General features: G+C 42.2%; 1 protein-coding gene across 2 annotated transcripts in view; it reads right to left on the reverse strand.

The window, feature by feature from the left end:
- LOC125723172 (gamma-aminobutyric acid receptor subunit alpha-2-like) overlaps positions 1-20,622 on the reverse strand; it is a 76,497-nt gene that overhangs the window by 39,416 nt on the left and 16,459 nt on the right. For both annotated transcript variants that reach the window (XM_048999576.1, XM_048999577.1), the window contains 3 exons: positions 8,947-9,167; positions 7,098-7,180; positions 6,320-6,463 (listed from right to left, as the gene is read on the reverse strand). In XM_048999576.1, the coding sequence (XP_048855533.1) occupies positions 6,320-6,463; positions 7,098-7,180; positions 8,947-9,167 (448 nt within the window). The remainder of the gene's footprint in view (positions 1-6,319; positions 6,464-7,097; positions 7,181-8,946; positions 9,168-20,622) is intronic.

Raw genomic sequence — 20,622 nt, forward strand, 5'->3', positions numbered from 1 at the left:
ACACCTGGCTGCGGCAGATGGATGGCCATTTCCTGAGAGTGGGACTGGACCGTGTGTCTGCCTGGGGGATCGCCGGCTGGGGTCCCGAGGAGTTTTGTCATGTGGTGGGTGAGTCATCGCATATACACAATGTCTCTTCCTACTTTAAAAAAGACGAAAGTCAAAGTTGAATGTAGTTCACTGATGAGTGGACTGAGAAATATCTGTTTATTAAGTGTTGGAACAAAGCTAAAATGCAATGCGTCACTGTGATTAAAGAAAAGAATCTGAGAAGGTTTTAAGAAGATACTGAAATGTCCAGCAATGGTAAAGAAGAGAATTCCACCATCCTAGGAGAGGCCCTGCTGTTTTAGTAATATTAGATAATTATAAAGACATTAAAATGATAAAATAACATATATGCAATTATGCACAGACCAAAAATATATTAAAGAAAAAATATATATTTGTTGGGGTGGCAGCTCTGAGGGTTGGGATTGGTTCAAATCCCTGGGTTACCAGTGTGATCCCACCATCGAGCCCTTGAGCCAGGCCCTTAACCCCAGTTGTTCCAGGGACTGGTTGCCCCTACTGTCTCCTGTATGTCAGTTCCACGAGGTGCCCCCCTGAGATGCTTTTCCAGCTGTCCTGAAGGAGCTCCCAAATATATGCTGAGCACTCATTGGCTGTTTTTCCTTCACTCTCTGGTCAAACTCTTACAAAACCAGCTCTACTGGGTTTAGGTGGCCAGGTCATGTGATGCAACACAGTATTACTCTCCTTTGAAGGTGACTTGGTATGTCCAAGCTTTTTTCTGCAAAGGTTGACTTAAAAAATATTCATTTATTATTATTAGTAACATTATTATGATAAAGTTATATAACTACTTTTGTACTTACATATGATTAGATGAATACCATTACAGAAAGATGCTGGTTTAACTTGTAAATTCTGAGTTAAACATAACAATCTTACTACTAGCAACAAATGGTACTTATTCCAGTTTTAAATTCATACCAATACCCAGCCAACAGGGAAGGTTCCCTGAACTTTAGCTACCGTTATATAAAATCTTTTTTTTATTTTTTTTAAGTTTTATATATTAACAAAAGTTAAAGTTCTATCAATATTGGTACAATAACATTATCTGAACATCCTTTTAACATCATACTAAAATATTGTTTCATAATAAAAGTATTTATGCAATATGCGTATACTGTAAATGCAGCACTAAGCCTCGAACCCATGACCATAGTGCTACTCCATGCTCTACCACGCCCTTTATGTTTATGTTATTAGTCTTAGTTGTAGTAATAGTTGTAGTAATGGGATAACACTCTGGGAACATAAGGAAAGACTGGACACTTTGAATGTTCCCGTACCTCAATTCTAACGTTCAGGAAATGTTCCTAGAAATAAAAGCTGGCTCTTATTGTGTGACATCACTCCCCGCAGCCACGCCCCCTTGAGGTGTCCATCCTTAGAGTTCTGAATCAGCTGTCATTCCGCTTTCAGTTTCCTCTCATAGCCCCGCCTACTTAACCACTTGAGTCGGTTCCTTCAGTGCAAGTAAGTGTATCATGCACGATTACCTAGTGTTGTCTTTTTTTCAACTTTTTTATGTGTATTAATGAGTATGGATAGCTGATTAGTGTAAAAGCCAAGCCAACCACAAATTGACATTTACAGATGTTTAACTGAGACTGGGATTACAGTGAACTAACGGCCACACCTAACTCTATCTAGGGTTAAGATGTACTGTTTGGATGGGAATTTGGAATGTAACCGATGAAGTGTCAATATCTGGTGATGTGCAACAATAACCACCCACACGGTATACTGATGTGAGCCATCAACATGCACGGTGTAAGAAATTGTGAATTAATGTAGATTGCATGAGGTGTGAACCTCTAGGTTCAAATCTGCCCAGGTATTGTCATAAAATGGCATGTATCCAAAGTTGCACGCTCTGAATGAAAATCAAGTGTAAAATGGCATCAGTGGGTCATAAATCCCAAAAGGACTGCTACAGACCTCCCCGGACCAGCCCGCCAGTTAGATGGCCCATGCCATTGGTCCAGGTGTGAAGTTCCTGATAATCAACAATGGACCTTAGACCATAAAACCTGGCACGTCAGATTCAGAGGAGCGAAGCCCTCCAGTGAAGTCTGACCCGTGAATATTGCTGCCCAGACAAAAGCGCCAACACCAAGAGAAAGCTTGCCACCTTAAAAGCTTCACCACAGATGACGCACCTTCTTGAATGCCACCACCTCCTCAGCTCAACACCTCTGCGACCAACTACGAAAGACTTCATCACCTCTGCAGCCAAGTAAATCAAATTCCAGTCATATTCCATTCATTTTCATTTTATCTAATCTGTGCAATTTTACCTATTTTATAACTTTAAGGTCATGCTTTCAAAAATTGTGTGCTTTCTGTGTTTTATTCTGTTATGTGTGTTGTGTTTGATGTTTCTGTAATGTCTGTCGTATGTTAGTGCAGTGTTAATTAGAAATAAATGCATGCATTTTATACAACTTCAATCTCAGTTTCATTCAGTGCTCACAATAATCATTGATTCTAACTTGCTCCTAAGCTCTCTATGCTAAGCTTACCTTAAAATACCCCAAGATTCTCTCTCAATGGTCGTGAGAAGACCTTAGCTATGCAATCGCTACATCACCTGGTGAAATATGTTCGGTGGGCAATCATTCTAACCAAGGTCACTGCACGATACTGGTAATTAGTGAATCCCATTGAAGTCTCCCATTAGCAGACTCATTGTTTTGGAAGAACCAATCATTTGGCATACTATCCATCCATCCATCCATTTTCCAAACCGCTTATCCTACTGGGTCGCAGGGGGGTCCGGAGCCTATCCCGGAAGCAATGGGCACGAGGCAGGGAACAACCCAGGATGGGGAGCCAGCCCATCGCCGGGCACACTCTCTCACACACACACACACACACACACACACACACACACACACACACACACACACACACACACACACACACACACACACACGCACATGCACACCTACGGGCAATTTAGCAACTCCAATTAGCCTCAGCATGTTTTTGGACTGTGGGGGGAAACCGGAGTACCCAGAGGAAACCCCACGACGACATGGGGATAACATGCAAACTCCGCACACATGTGACCCAGGTGGAGACTCAAACCCGGGTCCCAGAGGTGTGAGGCAACAGTGCTAACCACTGCACCACCATGCCCCCATAATCAAATAATAAATAATAAAAGAATAATTAATTTCCTTAAACATCGATGGAGATCAAAATTATTGGAGCTAATTTTTCCTACACATATATATTCCCAGGGAAAGTTTCCAACTTCAAAAATTCAGAGAATTTTGCAAACCAAGTCACTTTAAACAACAGTGTCTGCTAAAATAACAAAATATGCATAAGTAAATGTACACGATAACACAGTGTTAGCAAAATCTTGAAACTCGAGAAAAGTCTGTAAGGTGGCATTATCATCGTGAAATATGGGAACATCATGAGGGACATTGGTTGCACAATAGTGCACACGTGGTTCTCTAAAATAACCTCATATTATGTGGTCGGTATATAACCATGCAGAGTAATCATTGGACCTAATGGCTCCCGTAAAACACCTGCTCACACCATTACAAACCTCCCACATTGTTTCCCCCAAACGTAAACCCATCTAGATGCAGTAAAAAGTTGAAAAGATGACTTGTCAGACTATTCGTTTTCTCTGTTGCACAGGAGTCCAGGTTTTAATGCTCTAGCCTTGGATACAAGCTCTGAAGTATCTAACCACATGCCTGTTGCTGAGTTTCTACTTAAAAAGACTGTTCCTTTTAGCTGAGGCAGCTGGTCCATATTTCTCATACGCCGTCACAATTGCTGGGCCTGTACCCCTTAACAAATTAAGTAATTTTACTGTTTTTATGACCAATGCATCTATAGCACCAACTATCTGACCTTTTATTAAACCCTATTAGTCACCTCATGTTACTTTGAGAACTCACACACCAAAGTGCCAATTGTTACACCTCTTTTATAGCTCACAAACACTGCTAACTGGCATTCAGCCTAATACAGCTCACCTTTGCATCTCCATTTATAATTGTGATGCAGATAAGGCCAATTCATACTTCAATTTTCTGTGTGCGCTTTCGGTTGTGGACAAGGGGACGTAACAAATGTCATCATCAGGGGTTGGCCGCTGATGACTGAGAATTTGTCTAGAGGAAACATAGCGCATCCATGCACATCAACCGTGTATGTGCAAGACAGTTAATTAGTTATTTCTAGTAGGTGGCAGCCCCAACAACGAAAGAATAGTTTGTTGTAGTTACGGTGAGTTATGGGTCAGAGGTACATACATGTCCGATTTACAGTATATAGTATTTTAAAAAGCAATACTATTCTGTCATTTTGAAATTTTGTCAATTTAAATTACTGAGCAGGTGGTGGGAGGATTCGATCCCGGCTAATTTAGTCGTAAGGATTTCAAAAAACCAAAGTATACCTTATTACTGTAATACCGCCCAGCCTTGACTAAAAACTTTAAAACCGTTGATAAAAGTTTACCCATTTCATTACACTGCTTATATTTGTGTTTGTTGCAATACATCTGCCCTCTCCTGGTCTGGTGGAATATCACACCTGTATGCAGCACCGACCGCAACCATCCGCACCCGCAGCCAAGTGTAGCATGAACATAAGCTGCCACGTGGACGACGTTCCCGGCCCGAAAGTTAAACATGAGGTGGGACTTTACTCCACAGGACTTCAAAGTTCTTTTTCATTTCCCCACTATTTCGTCCAACCCTTCTACATAACTTGACAATATAAAGAATAATAACCCATTCAAAAGCATTTCAGTCTGACTTTGATTCTGTGGAAGGACATTTCTGGTTTACTTAGAGTTGGTGTAAATAAACAAAATTGTTTCAGTAATGATCAATGGCCAAACGGGGAAGGGACACAAAAGACTGAGACAACAGAAGCTGACCCTGACAATAATCAAGTTAGAAATTTTTCATCTAAGGTTTAGCTATCAAAGGTATATTTAGCATTTAACTGATAAACATTTAATCACTCATATGCTAAAACTCTTCATCTATATGTATTTTATAAAAATTTAAGATGTAAAGTAAGATTTAGTGTCTTAGGTGAAGTGACTCTGCCATCTCAGCTCAGTGGCACTTTGCAGCTCGACTGGCAACTTCATTGTTCAAAAAGAGTTTGACTTTGCAGAAAAAGTTCATTGACTTTAAACCCCAAGATTTTTTTCATGCATGTGGTGGTGGTGATGATTCTCTGCAGAACTTACTGTCTAAATTACCTACTGTCATCAGGAACCTCCTTTGACCTTCTCTCCTCCATTTAAAATATCATCTTCATCGTCATACCCATAATTGTAATTATTGATTACCAGATATTGGTATTTACATTAGCATTCATAGTTCGCTGGCTATCCTGACCCTCCTGTCAGTCTTTGTGTTTCCTCGGTTTCTTGTCAGCCGCATGCGGCTACCTACAAATCCCTTTCGTCGCGGTGCTTGAATCCCACCTCTGTTTTTGTATTTTGTATGAGTTTTCTTGTTCCTTTGTCTTGTGATTTGTATTTGGTTTTGGTTTCATGTCTTGTGCTTGTTTCTACATGTCTGCTCCCCTAGTGCAGATTCTGTTCCCTTCTTTCTGTCAGTCTTAGGTTTTCCCCTCCCAGTTCTCTGAGCTGATTAGTTCCACCTGTTGCTCATTCTTGTTCCTGCCCTTGTGTGTTTCCCTGATTGCTCGTTGTCCTGCACCTTCCCCTATTGGTTAATTGTCTGTCTCACTCCTGCTGTCTCATTATCCAGTTCAGTTTTCCTGTTTAAGTTCCTGTCCGAGTTGTGTTCTCTAGTGGTTCGTTGTTTGTGATTCTTGATGTTAGATGTATATTGACTACCTGCCTGTTTACCTGACCCGTTTGTAACTTTAGTCTTTGTTTATCTATTGTTTTTTGCCCCCTCGTGGTCTTTTGATTTTGTTAGTGTTTTCTTGTGTTTTCATTCGGTTAATAAACCCCAGTTGTCCCTTTCAGCCACAAGTGGATCATCCACATTACTCCCTGTATTATGCCTCGGCCTCGCTCCAAATCCGCCCGGATCCGTGACAATTATAAAGAAAAACCTTAGATATCTAGCAAATGATGAAAAATAAACATTGCTTTGGCATGCATGTAACTGTAACTCAGAGTGAATGGAGTCCAATATGCTCCTTTACAAACTCCACTTGCTGTATACTACCTTTAATGGCTTGTTTCACTGAAGGTACAGTCTTCCCAGTCTGCACTTACCCGTGCTGGATTTTATGGTCTCTTTTCCTACGGTCTGCCCCAGCAAGTCATACTGGTTCAGTCTGGAACCATCTGGCGCCACCTCGACGGACTTGGAGGCGTTGCGGGTCCAGATGTATGTCACCTCTGTTGTTGTGTAAGCATCTGCCGAGAAAAAGGCCCAGAATGACCAGAGCGGCAATCTGAGAGTCACCCTTGACTGTATAAAAGGGAAATCACCCCACACGTCTGTTTACATCTGATGTGCCCCCGGTCCCACTCGCCAAACAATCCTAAAATCGTGACAATGTTAAGCAGTTGTAAAGTAGATGGACAGATGGATGAAGATCTAGACTTCTGCGAGGCATTTTTTAATCTTTGCAATGTCATCATAAGTCTTATAAGCTAAATAAAGTGTAGAACACAAAACCATCTTATTTTGTCCAGCTACCCCACATTGGCAGGGCCCTAATTTCTGTCAGTTCAAATGCAGCATAAGACTGGAGTTTCAGCGTTTTGTGTTGATGTTCTAACCTGCCCTTACAATGTGATAAAAACACATTATTTGGATGTTGTGGGGACCAATTTTATGCTTCCTATAAGGATAACCTCAATATTATAAGAATCGGTGACCACAACTGCAATCAAAAAACTAAAAATGCAAAATGTCTTGTATTTTGCTTGGTTCCGTATAGTTAAGGTTAGGGCTGGAAAGGGGTTAAGGTCATCATTACTGGATTTTGGTTTTTTCCTTATGAACATAAGGTAGGAATACAAACATATGTGTGTGTGTACTCACAGCTGCCGAACTTCAGGGGGCAGGAATGAGAATCCATGGGGAAATCCTCTAGGTGCATGGGGCACTCAGCCTGAACGGTCAGCCTAAGGGGGGGTGGGTGCAGTGTAGTCAGACTCTCCTACACACCAGTTACACTGGATGTAGCTTGTTCAGGACACAGACCCGCAATAAATTATAGTTTGGTGGGAAGGTCACCTCAGTGCAACATGAAAGAGGGGCTGAGAGTCAGTGTATCCATCATTTAGCCCAATAAGCCAAGGCCTGTCTGCGGATGTGAATCAGGCTCTCAGCAATGTATCTGGATTCATGAAAACTGGGCAACATACAGTACAAAGCAACGGTAACACTTTCTATGAACACCTCTTCTATAGGAGTCTACAAAAACATTCATAACACGTTATAGCCATCCTCATATTGTATTATGAATGCTTTATGAAGCTGTCATCCTTAAGCATCCTCTTAATTCTTGGACCGCAAAGAATTTTTTTGTACAAAAACCTAGCATCCTAGAAATGCTTTACAAATAAATTAAATTTATTAGCTATCATCTGCTACAAAAATCCATACTGACTACCAGAACCTCTAACATCTTCGAGGCCAGTAAATTTTAAATAAAGCATCATAAAAGGACACCTCGTAAACATATGCTCTACTGTGTTTTTTCTATAATGTTAGCCTGGTTGGGGTGTGGGGCATGATAAAGTTCCTCCCAATTAGTTTGGATGCATTTCTCTGTAAACTGGCAGACAATGTCTCTAAAGACGTCCGCTGTTCATTCTGCTGCTAACACAATTACTCTACCATGCTTTACACACTATGTTTAAGATGTTTAGAGCAGATCCCTCCTTTCTCCATACTTTGGTTTCTCAATCACTTTGGTAAAGGTTAATCTTTGCCTCATCAGTCTATAAAATTTCCAGAACTGTTGTGGTTCATCTTTTTTTTTTTGGCAAAGTCCATTCTGATTTTTACTGCAGATGAGTGCTTTGCATCTTGTAGTATGGCCTCTATATTGTGGTCTCCTTTCAACAGCAGACTGTGATATTTCCATCCCTGTTCTTTGGAGGTTGTTCATATTACGTACTGCTGTTTTGGGGGTTTTTCTTTTCTGCTCTCACCATTTGTCTGACATCGGCTGTTGTCATTTTCTTTGAATGAACAGTTTGATGTCTGTTGCTCAGTACACCAGGGGTTTCATTCGTTTCTTTTTCAGAACATTTTAAAATGATGCTGCTGGCTATGCCCAATGTCTTTGAAACACCTCTGATGGATTCTCCCCCTTTTCTCAGCTTCAGGATGGTATGCTTTTCTTCCATAGACAGCTCTCCCGTCTTCACGTTAGTCTACCCTTCTGAAGCACAAATGCAATCTTCACAGGTGAAAGCCAAAGCTTAAACTGAGATTAGATATCCAGGGATAGTAATGATTAAACAATCAATCTTATATGACACACCTGGGTAACAAGAAACACGTGTCGCTTGTCATGCTCCAATGCTTTTGCTCACTGGAAATACTGGATGGGTTATACAAAATGTGTTAGGTTTTATGTTCTTTAATGTATCTAGACGTACATACCAGGGAGTAAAAGCTGAAACTCTGATCTCTCGTCTCGTATTCATATTTTGATTACACACATAAATGTCTTAAGTGCACGGCAAAAACAAATTAATTGGCCTTGTTGATTCAATACTTTTGGAGGGGGCTGTAACTGGCCTCTCATCTCCGGACCGCAGTGACCAATAATAGGACAAGTAGGTACAGAAAATGGATGAATGGATGGATGTTTAAAATTCACAAAAACTCTTAAGAAGCATGTCTTTCTGAAAAACACTCTCGGGCAGAACCATACCTCATTGTGTACAGCAACGTGCCATTATCCATAATTCGCAGCAGTTTGTTCGGCATGGTCATATTATGGGCCACGGATTTCTTCCCATTGTGGAAAAACGTGTCTGGGGTCCAGATCTTGCTGGCCATGAGATTGTTCAAACGGAGGATATTCATTGGTCCGTGAAACTTCAGCCGTTCATCCTTCCAGCTTTGGCGGAAGAAAACGTCTATTGTGTATTCCTGTGGAGGAGAGACAAGAAAACGTGAAGCGGTATCACTGTGCTGATCCTTCTTGTGTTTGCAGCTGCACTTCTTGTTGCGTTTCCCTTGGTATATTTTGCGGATCACTAGCTGCAGATATGCCATGACTGACTGATCAACAAGTTGGGCAGAACTGGGGAGCAACTGGGGTGTCCAAATATTTACTGGTCCTGTTGCTCTTTTTATCTTTGGAAAAGCACTGCATAGATTAAATATATATTATTTCTTTATTTCTTTTGTCAAACATTTAATTTACATAGTGCATTACAACAACAACAATAACAATGTCACTGTTTTACTACTTTGATGCAAAACGAGTAAAGATTCAATTTCTGGTGCAGAAAAGTGTGAGAAAAACCACAACATCTAATATCCACAATAAATACATTTTGGGTTTAGAAAATCTCACTTCTTCCCTTGTGATAGGACTTCCTTGTGAAATGGTACCTTTTCATATGATGCTGATATATGCATGTCTGGAGAGAATGTTTTTTTGGTCAGAACAACACTGGCTTAGTATCTGCACCAGGCATCACGGCTTGTCTTCGCATTTGCATCCACTGTCCACTTGAGTTCAGATAAAGGGTTTTCAACAGAATTTTGAAGACTGAGGTGACTGATAAACACAAAACCATTTATGTGTTAAGGGTCTATGGAGCATCGAATACCTCTTCGCCTCAGTGTCCTGGCAGAGTTATCTGGATATTTGTTCATGTGCATTATCCATGTGGATTAAGTTACCCTTTATTTTATGTGATGGTGGGTATGAATCACAAAAACATGCTGATAGAAGATTCAAATGATGAATGATATTTTATTGTGCCGTTTCAGTGATTAAGGACTTTCACTGTGTTCCAGGCAGTACGATGACATGGAGTCTTACGGTTTAATGTTACATTTTTGATCTCTAAGACAATTAGTGTATAAAATGGGAACTGAAGGTCTTGACATCTGAAACTCTACTCCACCATTTTATCTATTCTATGATTGAAACAAACAAACACACACACAAATACTCTTGCCTTTATTCTAAGAAATTTCAAGTGTTCATGGTGGTAGGAGTCACCTTAATTGCCCTAAAGTGGTTAAGTTTACCCACTTCTCTTTTTCTGTACTTGTATTTATTAAAGTGATGATTACTTGACTTGCCTGATTATGATGGATGACAATATTATGGACATCATAATATATTTCATGTGTTCTCTCTCTTATACCCTAGTGACGAATTAAAAGGTCAGATCACAGTTTTGGAAGACAGACTACTTTGGAAAAGATAATGAATTGTGATAGACTTGTCATAAACCCTACATATCCCCGTTTGAGAAAAATCAGTATTATAATTGTGTGTGTAACTCTAGTACAAAAGCACATATTAGAACAGAGATTAAAACATGTAAATAATTGCTGGAGCTACTCAAAGGCCTATATTGCCTTTTTTCAAATTTTCAAAAAGGTTGCTAAGAATTATGGACCTGACTGTACATCCACTGAAATGTATTCAGCTGGATATCATACATTATTGTTCTAATACGCAAGTGTTCACTGCCTAATAAACTGTCCACTACTTCAGAGACTTCTCCCTTGGCAGCAATAAGTGAGAAGCTATTTCTCCACCTCTCTGTAACATTTTAAAATCCTTCCTTCAGGTTTGTGCAACTACCCCCACGATGTTGACCTGTTACAGGATTTATGCTGGTAAGTGACAAACTATCAAATGAAAATTGAAGTTTCCCTCTATTCAAAGAGTATTTATGAATAAGTATTGAACAGACAGGTTCAGTCACAGTATCTGTTCGTGCAAAGGGCAGAATCACAAACATTAAAGATGAGCTGCAGGACATAAACATAATTTTACGGATGACAAATACTGAAAGCTCATCAGCAGGCTTGGTAGAACATCAATGTGAAGAGGAACACCATGTACGAAAGGGATAGACTGAGGTGCAGACCGTTATTTTTAAGATAAGTAGGAAAGTAACATACTACCAAAAACATGGGAAAAGGAAGCAGGTAAATTAAAGCAGAAACACTAAGGAACAGCGTCCATTTGACCGCAAGAGTGTTCCACAAACACAGAGAAATGGACAGACTTACTTGTGGTTTGGACAAGTAGCAAAAATATCATTGGTTGGATTAATAGTTTTAAGCTTTTAGGATAAAGGGGAAATATCTCCAAGATGCCCCTTAGTCAGGCTTAAAAGATCAAGGTCTTTATAACTTGTTTGAAGATCAAAAGACCAGGTGATATATTAGGAACTGCTGTAATTTTTTAGTATCAAATCAATGTCAGAGTAGTACAGACACAGATTAAGCATCAGGGTCTCAAGCCAGTATGAAATCCAACTCACTTTGTAGTGTGATACAGCAATTAAAGCAAGAAACCAGTTTCTACTTGGGAGAGAAAGAACTATAACATAAGTATTAGACAAAGAAACTGGCAAACAGCTTCTAATAACTGAGATCTGGTGGTGGTCAGGAATTTTCTCTATCAAATTGCTAAAACTCAAAAAAAAAAAAAAAAAAGCAACATTTTAAAAGTTAGATGACTCTCACTAGAAACTTTAAAAACGGCCCCATACATCTACATAACGTTCTAGACCAGTTTTTACATTTATAGTCATGTCAATGTGGGGTCTATTCAGTAGGTTAAACTGAGTCTACATCAAACGAAATCAGCGTGTTGCTGTTTAGCTTAGATTTAAGCAGATATGTTATATTACCAAGGGCATATTGCTTTGTCTGGTGTTACACAAGACAGGATGTTTATGGAAGATGAAACTTTATGTTCTCACAGGATGCCTTCAGAAACACAGGTCTCTGGGCCATGTGTTACACAGCACAGTGATAGAGCCCATAGTAAGCTTCATAAAATCCTCATGAGACCATAGCCATGGTGTGTAGCTTTGTGAGTTAGAACTCTGTGCCTGTGATTGGAAGGTTGCCAGTATAGTGATACCGCAACTAGGCCCTTGAGCAAGGCTCTTAACGCCAATTGTTCTAGGGGTTCTGGACGCTGGATGACCTTGCGCTGTGACTGCCAAGACGGAATAGGCCAAAAGAGAATTCCCCTACAGAGATCAATAAAATATCATGACTTACTTTAGAGAGTTTTATGAAGGGAACCATATCCCTACCTATACTATTGAGACCTTAATCAATTACAAAGCAGATTTACTATAGACGCACCGAGTGACCGGCCAGGGACCGGAATCGGTCGATTTTCAGTGTGCTCAACCTGGAAAGGAGACCCTCATGGATTTCTGATACCGGTGGAACCTTGAGTGCCACAGCAGGCATGGGCGTCGCCGGGACATCTGGCGGAGCCTCGGGCGTAGTGAGCGGGAGCCTCAGGGACAGGCGGAGCAGCAGGAGGTGCAGGCGCCGTAGCAGGAGCCTCAGGGATGGGCAGAGCAGCAGGAGGTGCACCGACTCAGGACCAGCAGGGGACACCGCAGGAACCGCCGACTCAGGACCGGCAGGGGACACCGCAAGAACCGCCGACTCAGGACCGGCAGGGGACACCGCAGGAACCGCCGACTCAGGACCGGCAGGGGACACCGCAGGAACCGCCGACTCAGGACCAGCAGGGGACACCGCAGGAACTGCCGACTCAGGACCGGCAGGAGGCGCCACAGGAGCCGGAGCCTTGCTGGGCAGCTCGAGATCAGGTGGGACAGCCACGTCAGGCGCTGGCGGGACAGGCCGATCAGGCACAGGCGGGACAGGCCGATCAGGCACAGGCGGGACAGGCCGATCAGGCACGGGCAGGATAGGCCGATCAAGCACGGGTAGGACAGGCAAAACAGGACTGCCAGGTGCAGCGGCTAGGGTTGATGCCTTAAGGGCAGGCACTGCCCCATTAAGGGTCCTGGGGATCCGGGGAATGGCATCCTCGGTCGCCCTTGGCCCTTTAAAAGTCAGGCGCATCCTAACCAAGGGGAGAAATGCTGGCATGGCTGCCGCAGATAGCGGAGATAGCAGAGACCTGGGTAGCGTCCACAAAGATTTCCGATGTTTCCTCCCACTGGCGAAGGCTCCATCTCTTCTCTCTCCACTTTAGCCGGGCTCCGGGACGCATCGGCTGACAGCTGGTCGTGCAGTCCATCCTCGACGGCCGCCTGCTTCACCAGCCAAACCCATGTTCTTTCCCGCAGCCGCAGGAGGTTCTCCAATACTTCCTCCCACGCTTTCGCTTTGCTGGGTAGGGACATCCCCTCGAGGGTGTCCCAGCATCGATCGAGCGCGTAGCTGGCTTCAGGGTCTTCCCGAATGCCGGGCTGTCGCAGCCAATGGAATACCTCGTTGGAGATCGCAAGGTACTCTTCTTCAGCGTCGAGGAGCTTTTTCCCTTCAAGATCTGTCATTTTGTTATGACCGGTGGCAGACGGAAAGGCAGGAAGCGGGGAAGGATGAGGCAGGCAGGCGAGGACTCAGCATATGAGGGTTTATTTAAGGGCAGATCAGAGAACATGCCAAACAACATCAATGACAGATCTGGGGAATACGGACTCAGATGCGGACTAAGACACACAGACTGATAGAAAGCAGCTGGGCACAATCGGGGGAGCACACATGGATGATCAGGGGGTGTGGCACACACGAGGACTGGATGCGCAGGTCATGACACATGCCATGTTGGTATGAAAAATATTACCTTGCACCTATTGTTATTTGGAAGGGAATAGTACACTTCAGTTTTATTTGGAGCTTTGTAACCTATGGACTATGGATATTAAGTAAAAAAAATTAAAAATTAATCGTCATGTTATCCGGCGTATTTAAACATACTGGTAAATGATAAAAGTAACTGACGTTTGTGTTGGTATTTAAATGTGTTGCACCTGCTCTTGTTTGGTAAAGTAAAATATGTCCGATATAGCTGGATGTACAGCAACTTATTTTGAGGCTTGTTGAAGTGAGAGGAGTGGTGGCTCTGAGGCTAAGGATCTGTGCCAGCAAACTGGAAGATTGCTGGTTCAAATCCCATGAAGGCCTGGAGTAATTCTACTTTGAGCAAGAGCCTAAATCTGTATTTGCTTCTACTTTAATCTACATCCAGCCCTACAAGCAGGTCCTCCAACATACAGGGAATAACTTGGGAATTGGTGGCAGGATTGGCACTCCAGCCATCAGAAAAAAACTCACAGTGGTCCATTCAGACTGGTGTGGTGCTGCGGTATCACCCACCATATGGCTGCACCCAGGTTCTCAAACCTGAGGTGGTTTGTCATGTGATGGGTGTGGCAATGTGCTGTAATCAGTGCATGCTCTTTACCTCTCCTCTCTCTTAAGTGAGAGAAGATCCTGTAACTTAGTGCAGTTTGGGGGAAATTGTAAAGCTTGATTTCTTTTATTATGAAAATAATTTTGCATTGAAAGATAAGTTGATTTTTGTTTTAATATGTTATGAATTATAGTTCTTAGAAAGAAAATCGGAATCAGCAAAAATGGGTATCGGCAGGTGACACTTGGAAAATAATCGAAAATCAGAATCAGCCAAGAAAATTACAATCAGCGCATCTCTAACATTTACACAATAAGCTTAATGGCCCAAAAACTTTAAGGCAGCAAGCCTAGAGAAGTACTGAAAGACAAAACCACCAAAACAAAGCAGAAATAGTTTAACAGGAACAAGTGAAAGAATTCAAGCATAATCTAGTCGACCATCGACAACCAATCCACTGTCTGGAAGTCATCAATAATTCCAAAGAAATTCCAATGAAAATCAGTCACTGCCTATCAAGCACTTACTGAAATTACCATACTTGTTATAAAATTACTGTACAACTGAAATTTGTCACTAAAAATGAGAAAGTAACTGCTCTCACCCTCCAAACTAACACCTCAAAAAGGTTATCATCAGCTTCAGTATGCCCTCTTCAACCAATTGTGAAAATTAACAGCAATTTCTCTCCATCCAGATTACATAACTGAAGATCTGGAAGCCTTTGAAAAAACAGACCTGCGAAAAAGAATGTAACCCCAATCTGGGTCTCAATTGCAACAATAAAAAAGACCCTGTTGACTTGCTATCTGTAAGGTTCCAAAGATACAGTACCAGCCAAAAGTCTGGAAACACCTACCCATAGAAAGGTTAATTTGTATTATTCTCTACATTTTAGAACAATTATAAAGACATCACAACTAAAAAATAACAATAACATATGGTACTGTGCAAGTATCTTAGGCAGGCAAAGAAAATGATGTTTAAATGATCTTTATGTTGGTGTAAAACTGCTATTATATCTGTCAAAGTGTTAGCTTAGCCATTTCAGAACCTCTGCTAAAATCATCCCAATTTTTCAGGCAACTATACAACACACCCATGCACTTTTTGACTTGACCACTAGCACATCTTGTATAGCTAATATTTAATTGACTTTAACTAATTAAGTGAGCTGGGGGTGAAATTTAATAAGCACATGAAATGGCTGGGATGCCCCAGAGGTTTGGGAACTGAAGTGGTGTTCATCTAGCTATTCAATAAGATATCAGTAACTTTTTGGAGAACAGAAGAAATTTTTTACTAGTTTTTGTTGTTACTTTTGATTTGTGTATGTTAAATTGTATTTTTTGTTCTGATAAAATGTGCGCATACAAGCCAGAGAAAAGATTTAAACATTTCTTTTAACTGCCTAAGACTTTTGCACAGCACTGTATATGGAATTATGCACTGCCAAAAAAGTATTAAATAATAATATAATAAAAACAAATTGTTGGGGGTAGCGCCATGGGTTGGGACTCAGAAAGCTGTCAGCAAATCTCTAGGTCAGTGATCCCACCACTGGGCCCTTGAGCAAGGTCCTTAATCCCAGCTATTCCAGGGACCGGCTGACCCTACTGTCTCCTCTACACCACTTTCCTGAGGTGGCCTCCTGAGGTGGTCTCCTGAGGTGGTCTCCTGAGGTGGCCTCCTGAGGTGGTCTCCTGAGGTGGCCTCCTGAGGTGGCCTCCTGAGGTGGTCTCCTGGTATACTTTCCCAGATGTCCTAAAGGACAACTAATCTCTGAAGCATTTCTGTCTGCTTCAAATCTTTTACCACTGTTCTAGTTCAAAAACAAGATAAACAAACCTGCCTCAATGCCTGCCTGAGAGACCTATTGCACCTATTTTTGTTTTAATGAACACATTTGAACCTTTGACTCTCTCATACAGCTTCTTTCCCAGAACTGTCTTTGTGGCAAATGACAAACCCTAGAGGAAATCCACCTTGGCTCTGCTGCCCTCATTCAGTAGCCTAATCACGATCGATTTGTACATGGACTGAACTTGTTATTATTTGAGAATAAACGGTCATATTCCATGACCCACTTTCTTTGATCAGCATGTAGCTGGTATTGCACTCTACGTTCATTTTAATTAAATTTTTACACCTGGTTTATTTACAACTGAGACTGTTAATTTATTAGAATTAAGTAAGTAGGGTCGAATGAATGGCAAAAAGATGTTATAGACGACTGCAATGAAACCCAGTCATTCTAATACCTCCAAAGTTAGTTTCTTTTAGATTTTTTTCCCACTTTTCTGGAAGTAAGTATTATTTTCATTTCAAGACCGGAATAAGTGGTTTGTCATATATTTAAAGCAAGAGATGGTTAGAAATTCAGCCTAGCTGCACTTATGCCTAGTCAATTCCATGACAGCCATATATTTGTAATGTGCTACTCACCTCATTTGACATTGATTGGATATTTTTTTTCCTGAAACCACTTATGTAAGGGTGGTGGGAGGTCTGGAGCCTATGGCAGGGAACAACCCAGGATGGGGTGCTAATCCATCACAGGGCACACTCACACATGCACACCTATGGGCAATTTGGTAACCTCAGCATGTGATTGGACTGTGGGGGGTGCCTTCTACACATCCATCCATCCATCCATCCATTATTTTCCGCTTATCCAAGGTCAGGTCGCAGGGGCAGCAGTATCAGTAGGGAAACCCAGACTTTCCTCTCCCCGGCCACTTCATCCAGCTCCTCCGGGGGAATCCCGAGGCGTTCCCAGGCCAGCCGAGAGACATAGATCGTCCAGATTGTCCTCGGTCTTCCCCAGGGCCTCTTCCCAGTCGGACATACCCGGAACACCTCACCAGGGAGGTGTCCAGGAGGAATCCTAAGCAGATGCCCGAGCCACCTCTTCTGGCTCCTCTCAATGCGGAGGAGCAGCAGCTCTACTCTGAGTCTCTCCTAAATGACTGATCTCTAAAGGAGAGCACAGCCACCCTGCAGAGGAAACTCATTTCAGCCTTCTAGTTCTTTTGGTTACTACCCATAGCTCATGACCATAGGTGAGGATAGGAACGTATATTGACTGGTAAATCGAGAGCTTTGCCTTTTGGCTCAGCTCCTTCTTCACCATGACAGACCGATGCAGCGCCTGCATCACTGCTGACGCCGCACCGATCCGCCTGTCGATCTCCTGCTCCATCCTTCCCTCACTCGTGAAAGACCCCGAGATACTTAAACTCCTCCACTTGGGGAAGGACCTCCTCCCCGACCCGGAGAGAGCACTCCACCCTTTTCCAGCTGAGGACCATGGTCTCAGATTTGGAGGTGCTAATTTTCATCCCAGCCGCTTCACACTCGGCTGCAAGCTGCTCCAGTGAGAGCTAAAGGTCACGGTCTGATGAGGCAAACAGAACCACATCATCTGCAAAAAGCAGAGACCTAATCCGGATGTCACCAAACCGGATACCCTCAATGCCCTGGCTGCGCCTAGAAATTCTGTCCATAAAAGTTATGAACAGAATCGGTGTCCAACCCTCACCGGAAACGAGTACGACTTACTGCTAACAATGCGGACCAAGCTCTGACATGGTTGTATGGGGACCGAACAGCCTTTATAAGGTAGCCCGGCACCACATACTCCCGGAGCATTCCCCACAGGACTCTTCGAGGGACGCGTTCAAATGCATTCTCCAAGTCCACAAAGCACATGTAGACTGGTTGGGCAAATTCCCATAAACCCTCCAGGACCCTGCTGAGAGTATAGAGCTGGTCCACTGTTCTTCGGCCAGGGCGAAAACCACACTGCTCCTCCTAAATCCGAGGTTCGACTATCTGACAGACCCTCCTCTCCAGAACCCCCAAATAGACCTTACCAGGAAGGCTGAGGAGTGTGATCCACCTATGGTTGGAATACACCCTCTGGTCCCCCTTCTTGAGGCGGAACCCACGTGCCTTCTTCTTCACCAGGCCCCATGAGTGCAGACCTGGCCACCAGGCACTCACCATCGAGCCCCACCCCCAGGCCTGGCTCCAGGGGGGGCTCCTGTGACCCGCGTCCGGGGGAGGAAAAAAGTAAATCCATGGTTTTACTCTTCATAAGGGGTATTCTGAGCTGCAATTCGTCTGGTTCCTCACCCAGGACCTATTTGCCTTGAGTGATCCTACCCTCTAATTAAATATATATAGAGAGAGTCTCCGCCTGGGTTACATGTGTGTGGAGTTTGCATGTTCTCCCCATGTCGTCGTGGGGTTTCCTCTGGATACTTCGGTTTCCCCCCACAGTCCAAAAACATGCTGAGGCTAATTGGAGTTGCTAAAATTGCCCATAGGCGTGCGTGTGAGAGTGAATGGTGTGTGAGTGTGCCCTGTAATGGGCTGCTTCCGGAATAGGCTCCGGACCCCCCGCGACCCAGTAGGATAAGCGCTTTGGAAAATGGATGGATGGATGGATATATATATATGTATTCTACGGCCACCGTAAACAAGCCGCAACACAAATACAAAATCCATAATGGAAAAGAGCCACAGTAGAAATGTCTATATATAATTACTTTTTTCCATGTTTGATTTGAGCACAAAACTGGAAATGGATAAATGTCATAATCAATTTTGTGCTCAAACAAAAATGGAAAAATGGATAACGAGCACTCATTTTCTGTTTCAGTTTGTTCATCTGATACAAGTGGTGTGACTCTCCGAAGTGACAGGTTACTTGAGAAAAATGGTAAAAACCATAAAAATGAATAGCATTGGACCAAGGTATGTCTTTTTAAGAGTGGGAAAATTTGTGCCGAGATTTCAATGCAGTCAAGCTTTCCGTGGTATGCCAATACACGGTCAATAAAATTGATTAAAATATGGTACACGCGTAGACACAGTAAAGTATAGTAACAGTACGGTGTCATACCGCGCATACGAGAAGGATTGATTAAACAGATATGAATAAAAATGGCAGCAGTATGGTATACTCATAGGTATGATATGAATAACGTCAACAGTATAAACACAGTAATGACAGACTATAAACATTAGCGAATCATTTCTAGTAAGTATTTGAAAAACGTGGCCACGACATAATTAGAATGAGGGAAGAAATTAATTTGCCATTTGCACATCTGTTTTGCAAAGCACAATGTCACTTTAAATTTTGAATTATTTGTGTACATATTACATACTTGTGTACATACTGCTTGTCATTTATGTATCTGTTTGTGTATACCAAGTATACAGTAGCACCTCTATTGACTTAACATAACTGAGAAGGAACAATAATAAAATTTATGTACCATATTACCATGTCTCAGGAGTAATTCGGGGTTACATTTCAGTGCATAGTTTACGGTGAATAGCTATGCATGTGACAAATAAATCTTCTTCAATTTTGAGTCTAGTTTGGTAAAGTATCCTGGCTCACAATACTATTCAACAGAAGTGTTGCTAGCTAATATTTACTTGCAATGCAAAACTTTTAGTGTTTGTAGGTCATTCCATCCTATGGTTGTTGCCACTTTCAGTCTGAATAAATACTGGACTTTATTCACGATAAAGTATAAAATTTTTGAGGGGAAGGGGTCAAACCACGAATACAGGACAAATAGTGTCCCACATTGGTTTTTAAATACTGAATTATCCGATAAAATACAGGATGGGTGGCAGCTCGGTTTCAACCTTAAAATTAAACTCGGCTAAACTAACTCCGTTCTTACCAGCAGATCCGGATCTAGTGGCCTAAGTGAAATCAAAACATTACGCTATTTAAGGCACTTTCACACCTAAGTTAAGGAACCTGGTCCCAGTTTATAAGTCAAAACCACAGAGGATAAATAAGTCGCTTCGTTAGTTAATGATTTGTTAGTTATTGGGGGGATCGATTGATCAAAACGGGACACAGCCTTTTATCTATATTTTACTTTACTCACGACACGTTTATGATTCTTATCACATCTGGCCAGCAGACCGATCTTTCGTTTAAAACAGAATACAGTAAAATCCCGTTTTAACGGACTACAAGGGACCTGGCAAAACAGTCTGTTAAATCCAAAGTCTGTTATATCCAGAGTTGCTGTTTGCCCAGAACACAACTACAGCAGACCATTTACTCATGCCACACCCCAGCAGACGCACTTGTGGTATTGATTATTATATTGTACATGTAGTAATCCAACTTTACCAGATGCGTGACTATTAATAATCCCGACTATGTATATG

The sequence above is a fragment of the Brienomyrus brachyistius genome, unplaced genomic scaffold, assembly GCF_023856365.1.
Source record: "Brienomyrus brachyistius isolate T26 unplaced genomic scaffold, BBRACH_0.4 scaffold46, whole genome shotgun sequence".
Classification (NCBI taxonomy): domain Eukaryota; kingdom Metazoa; phylum Chordata; class Actinopteri; order Osteoglossiformes; family Mormyridae; genus Brienomyrus; species Brienomyrus brachyistius.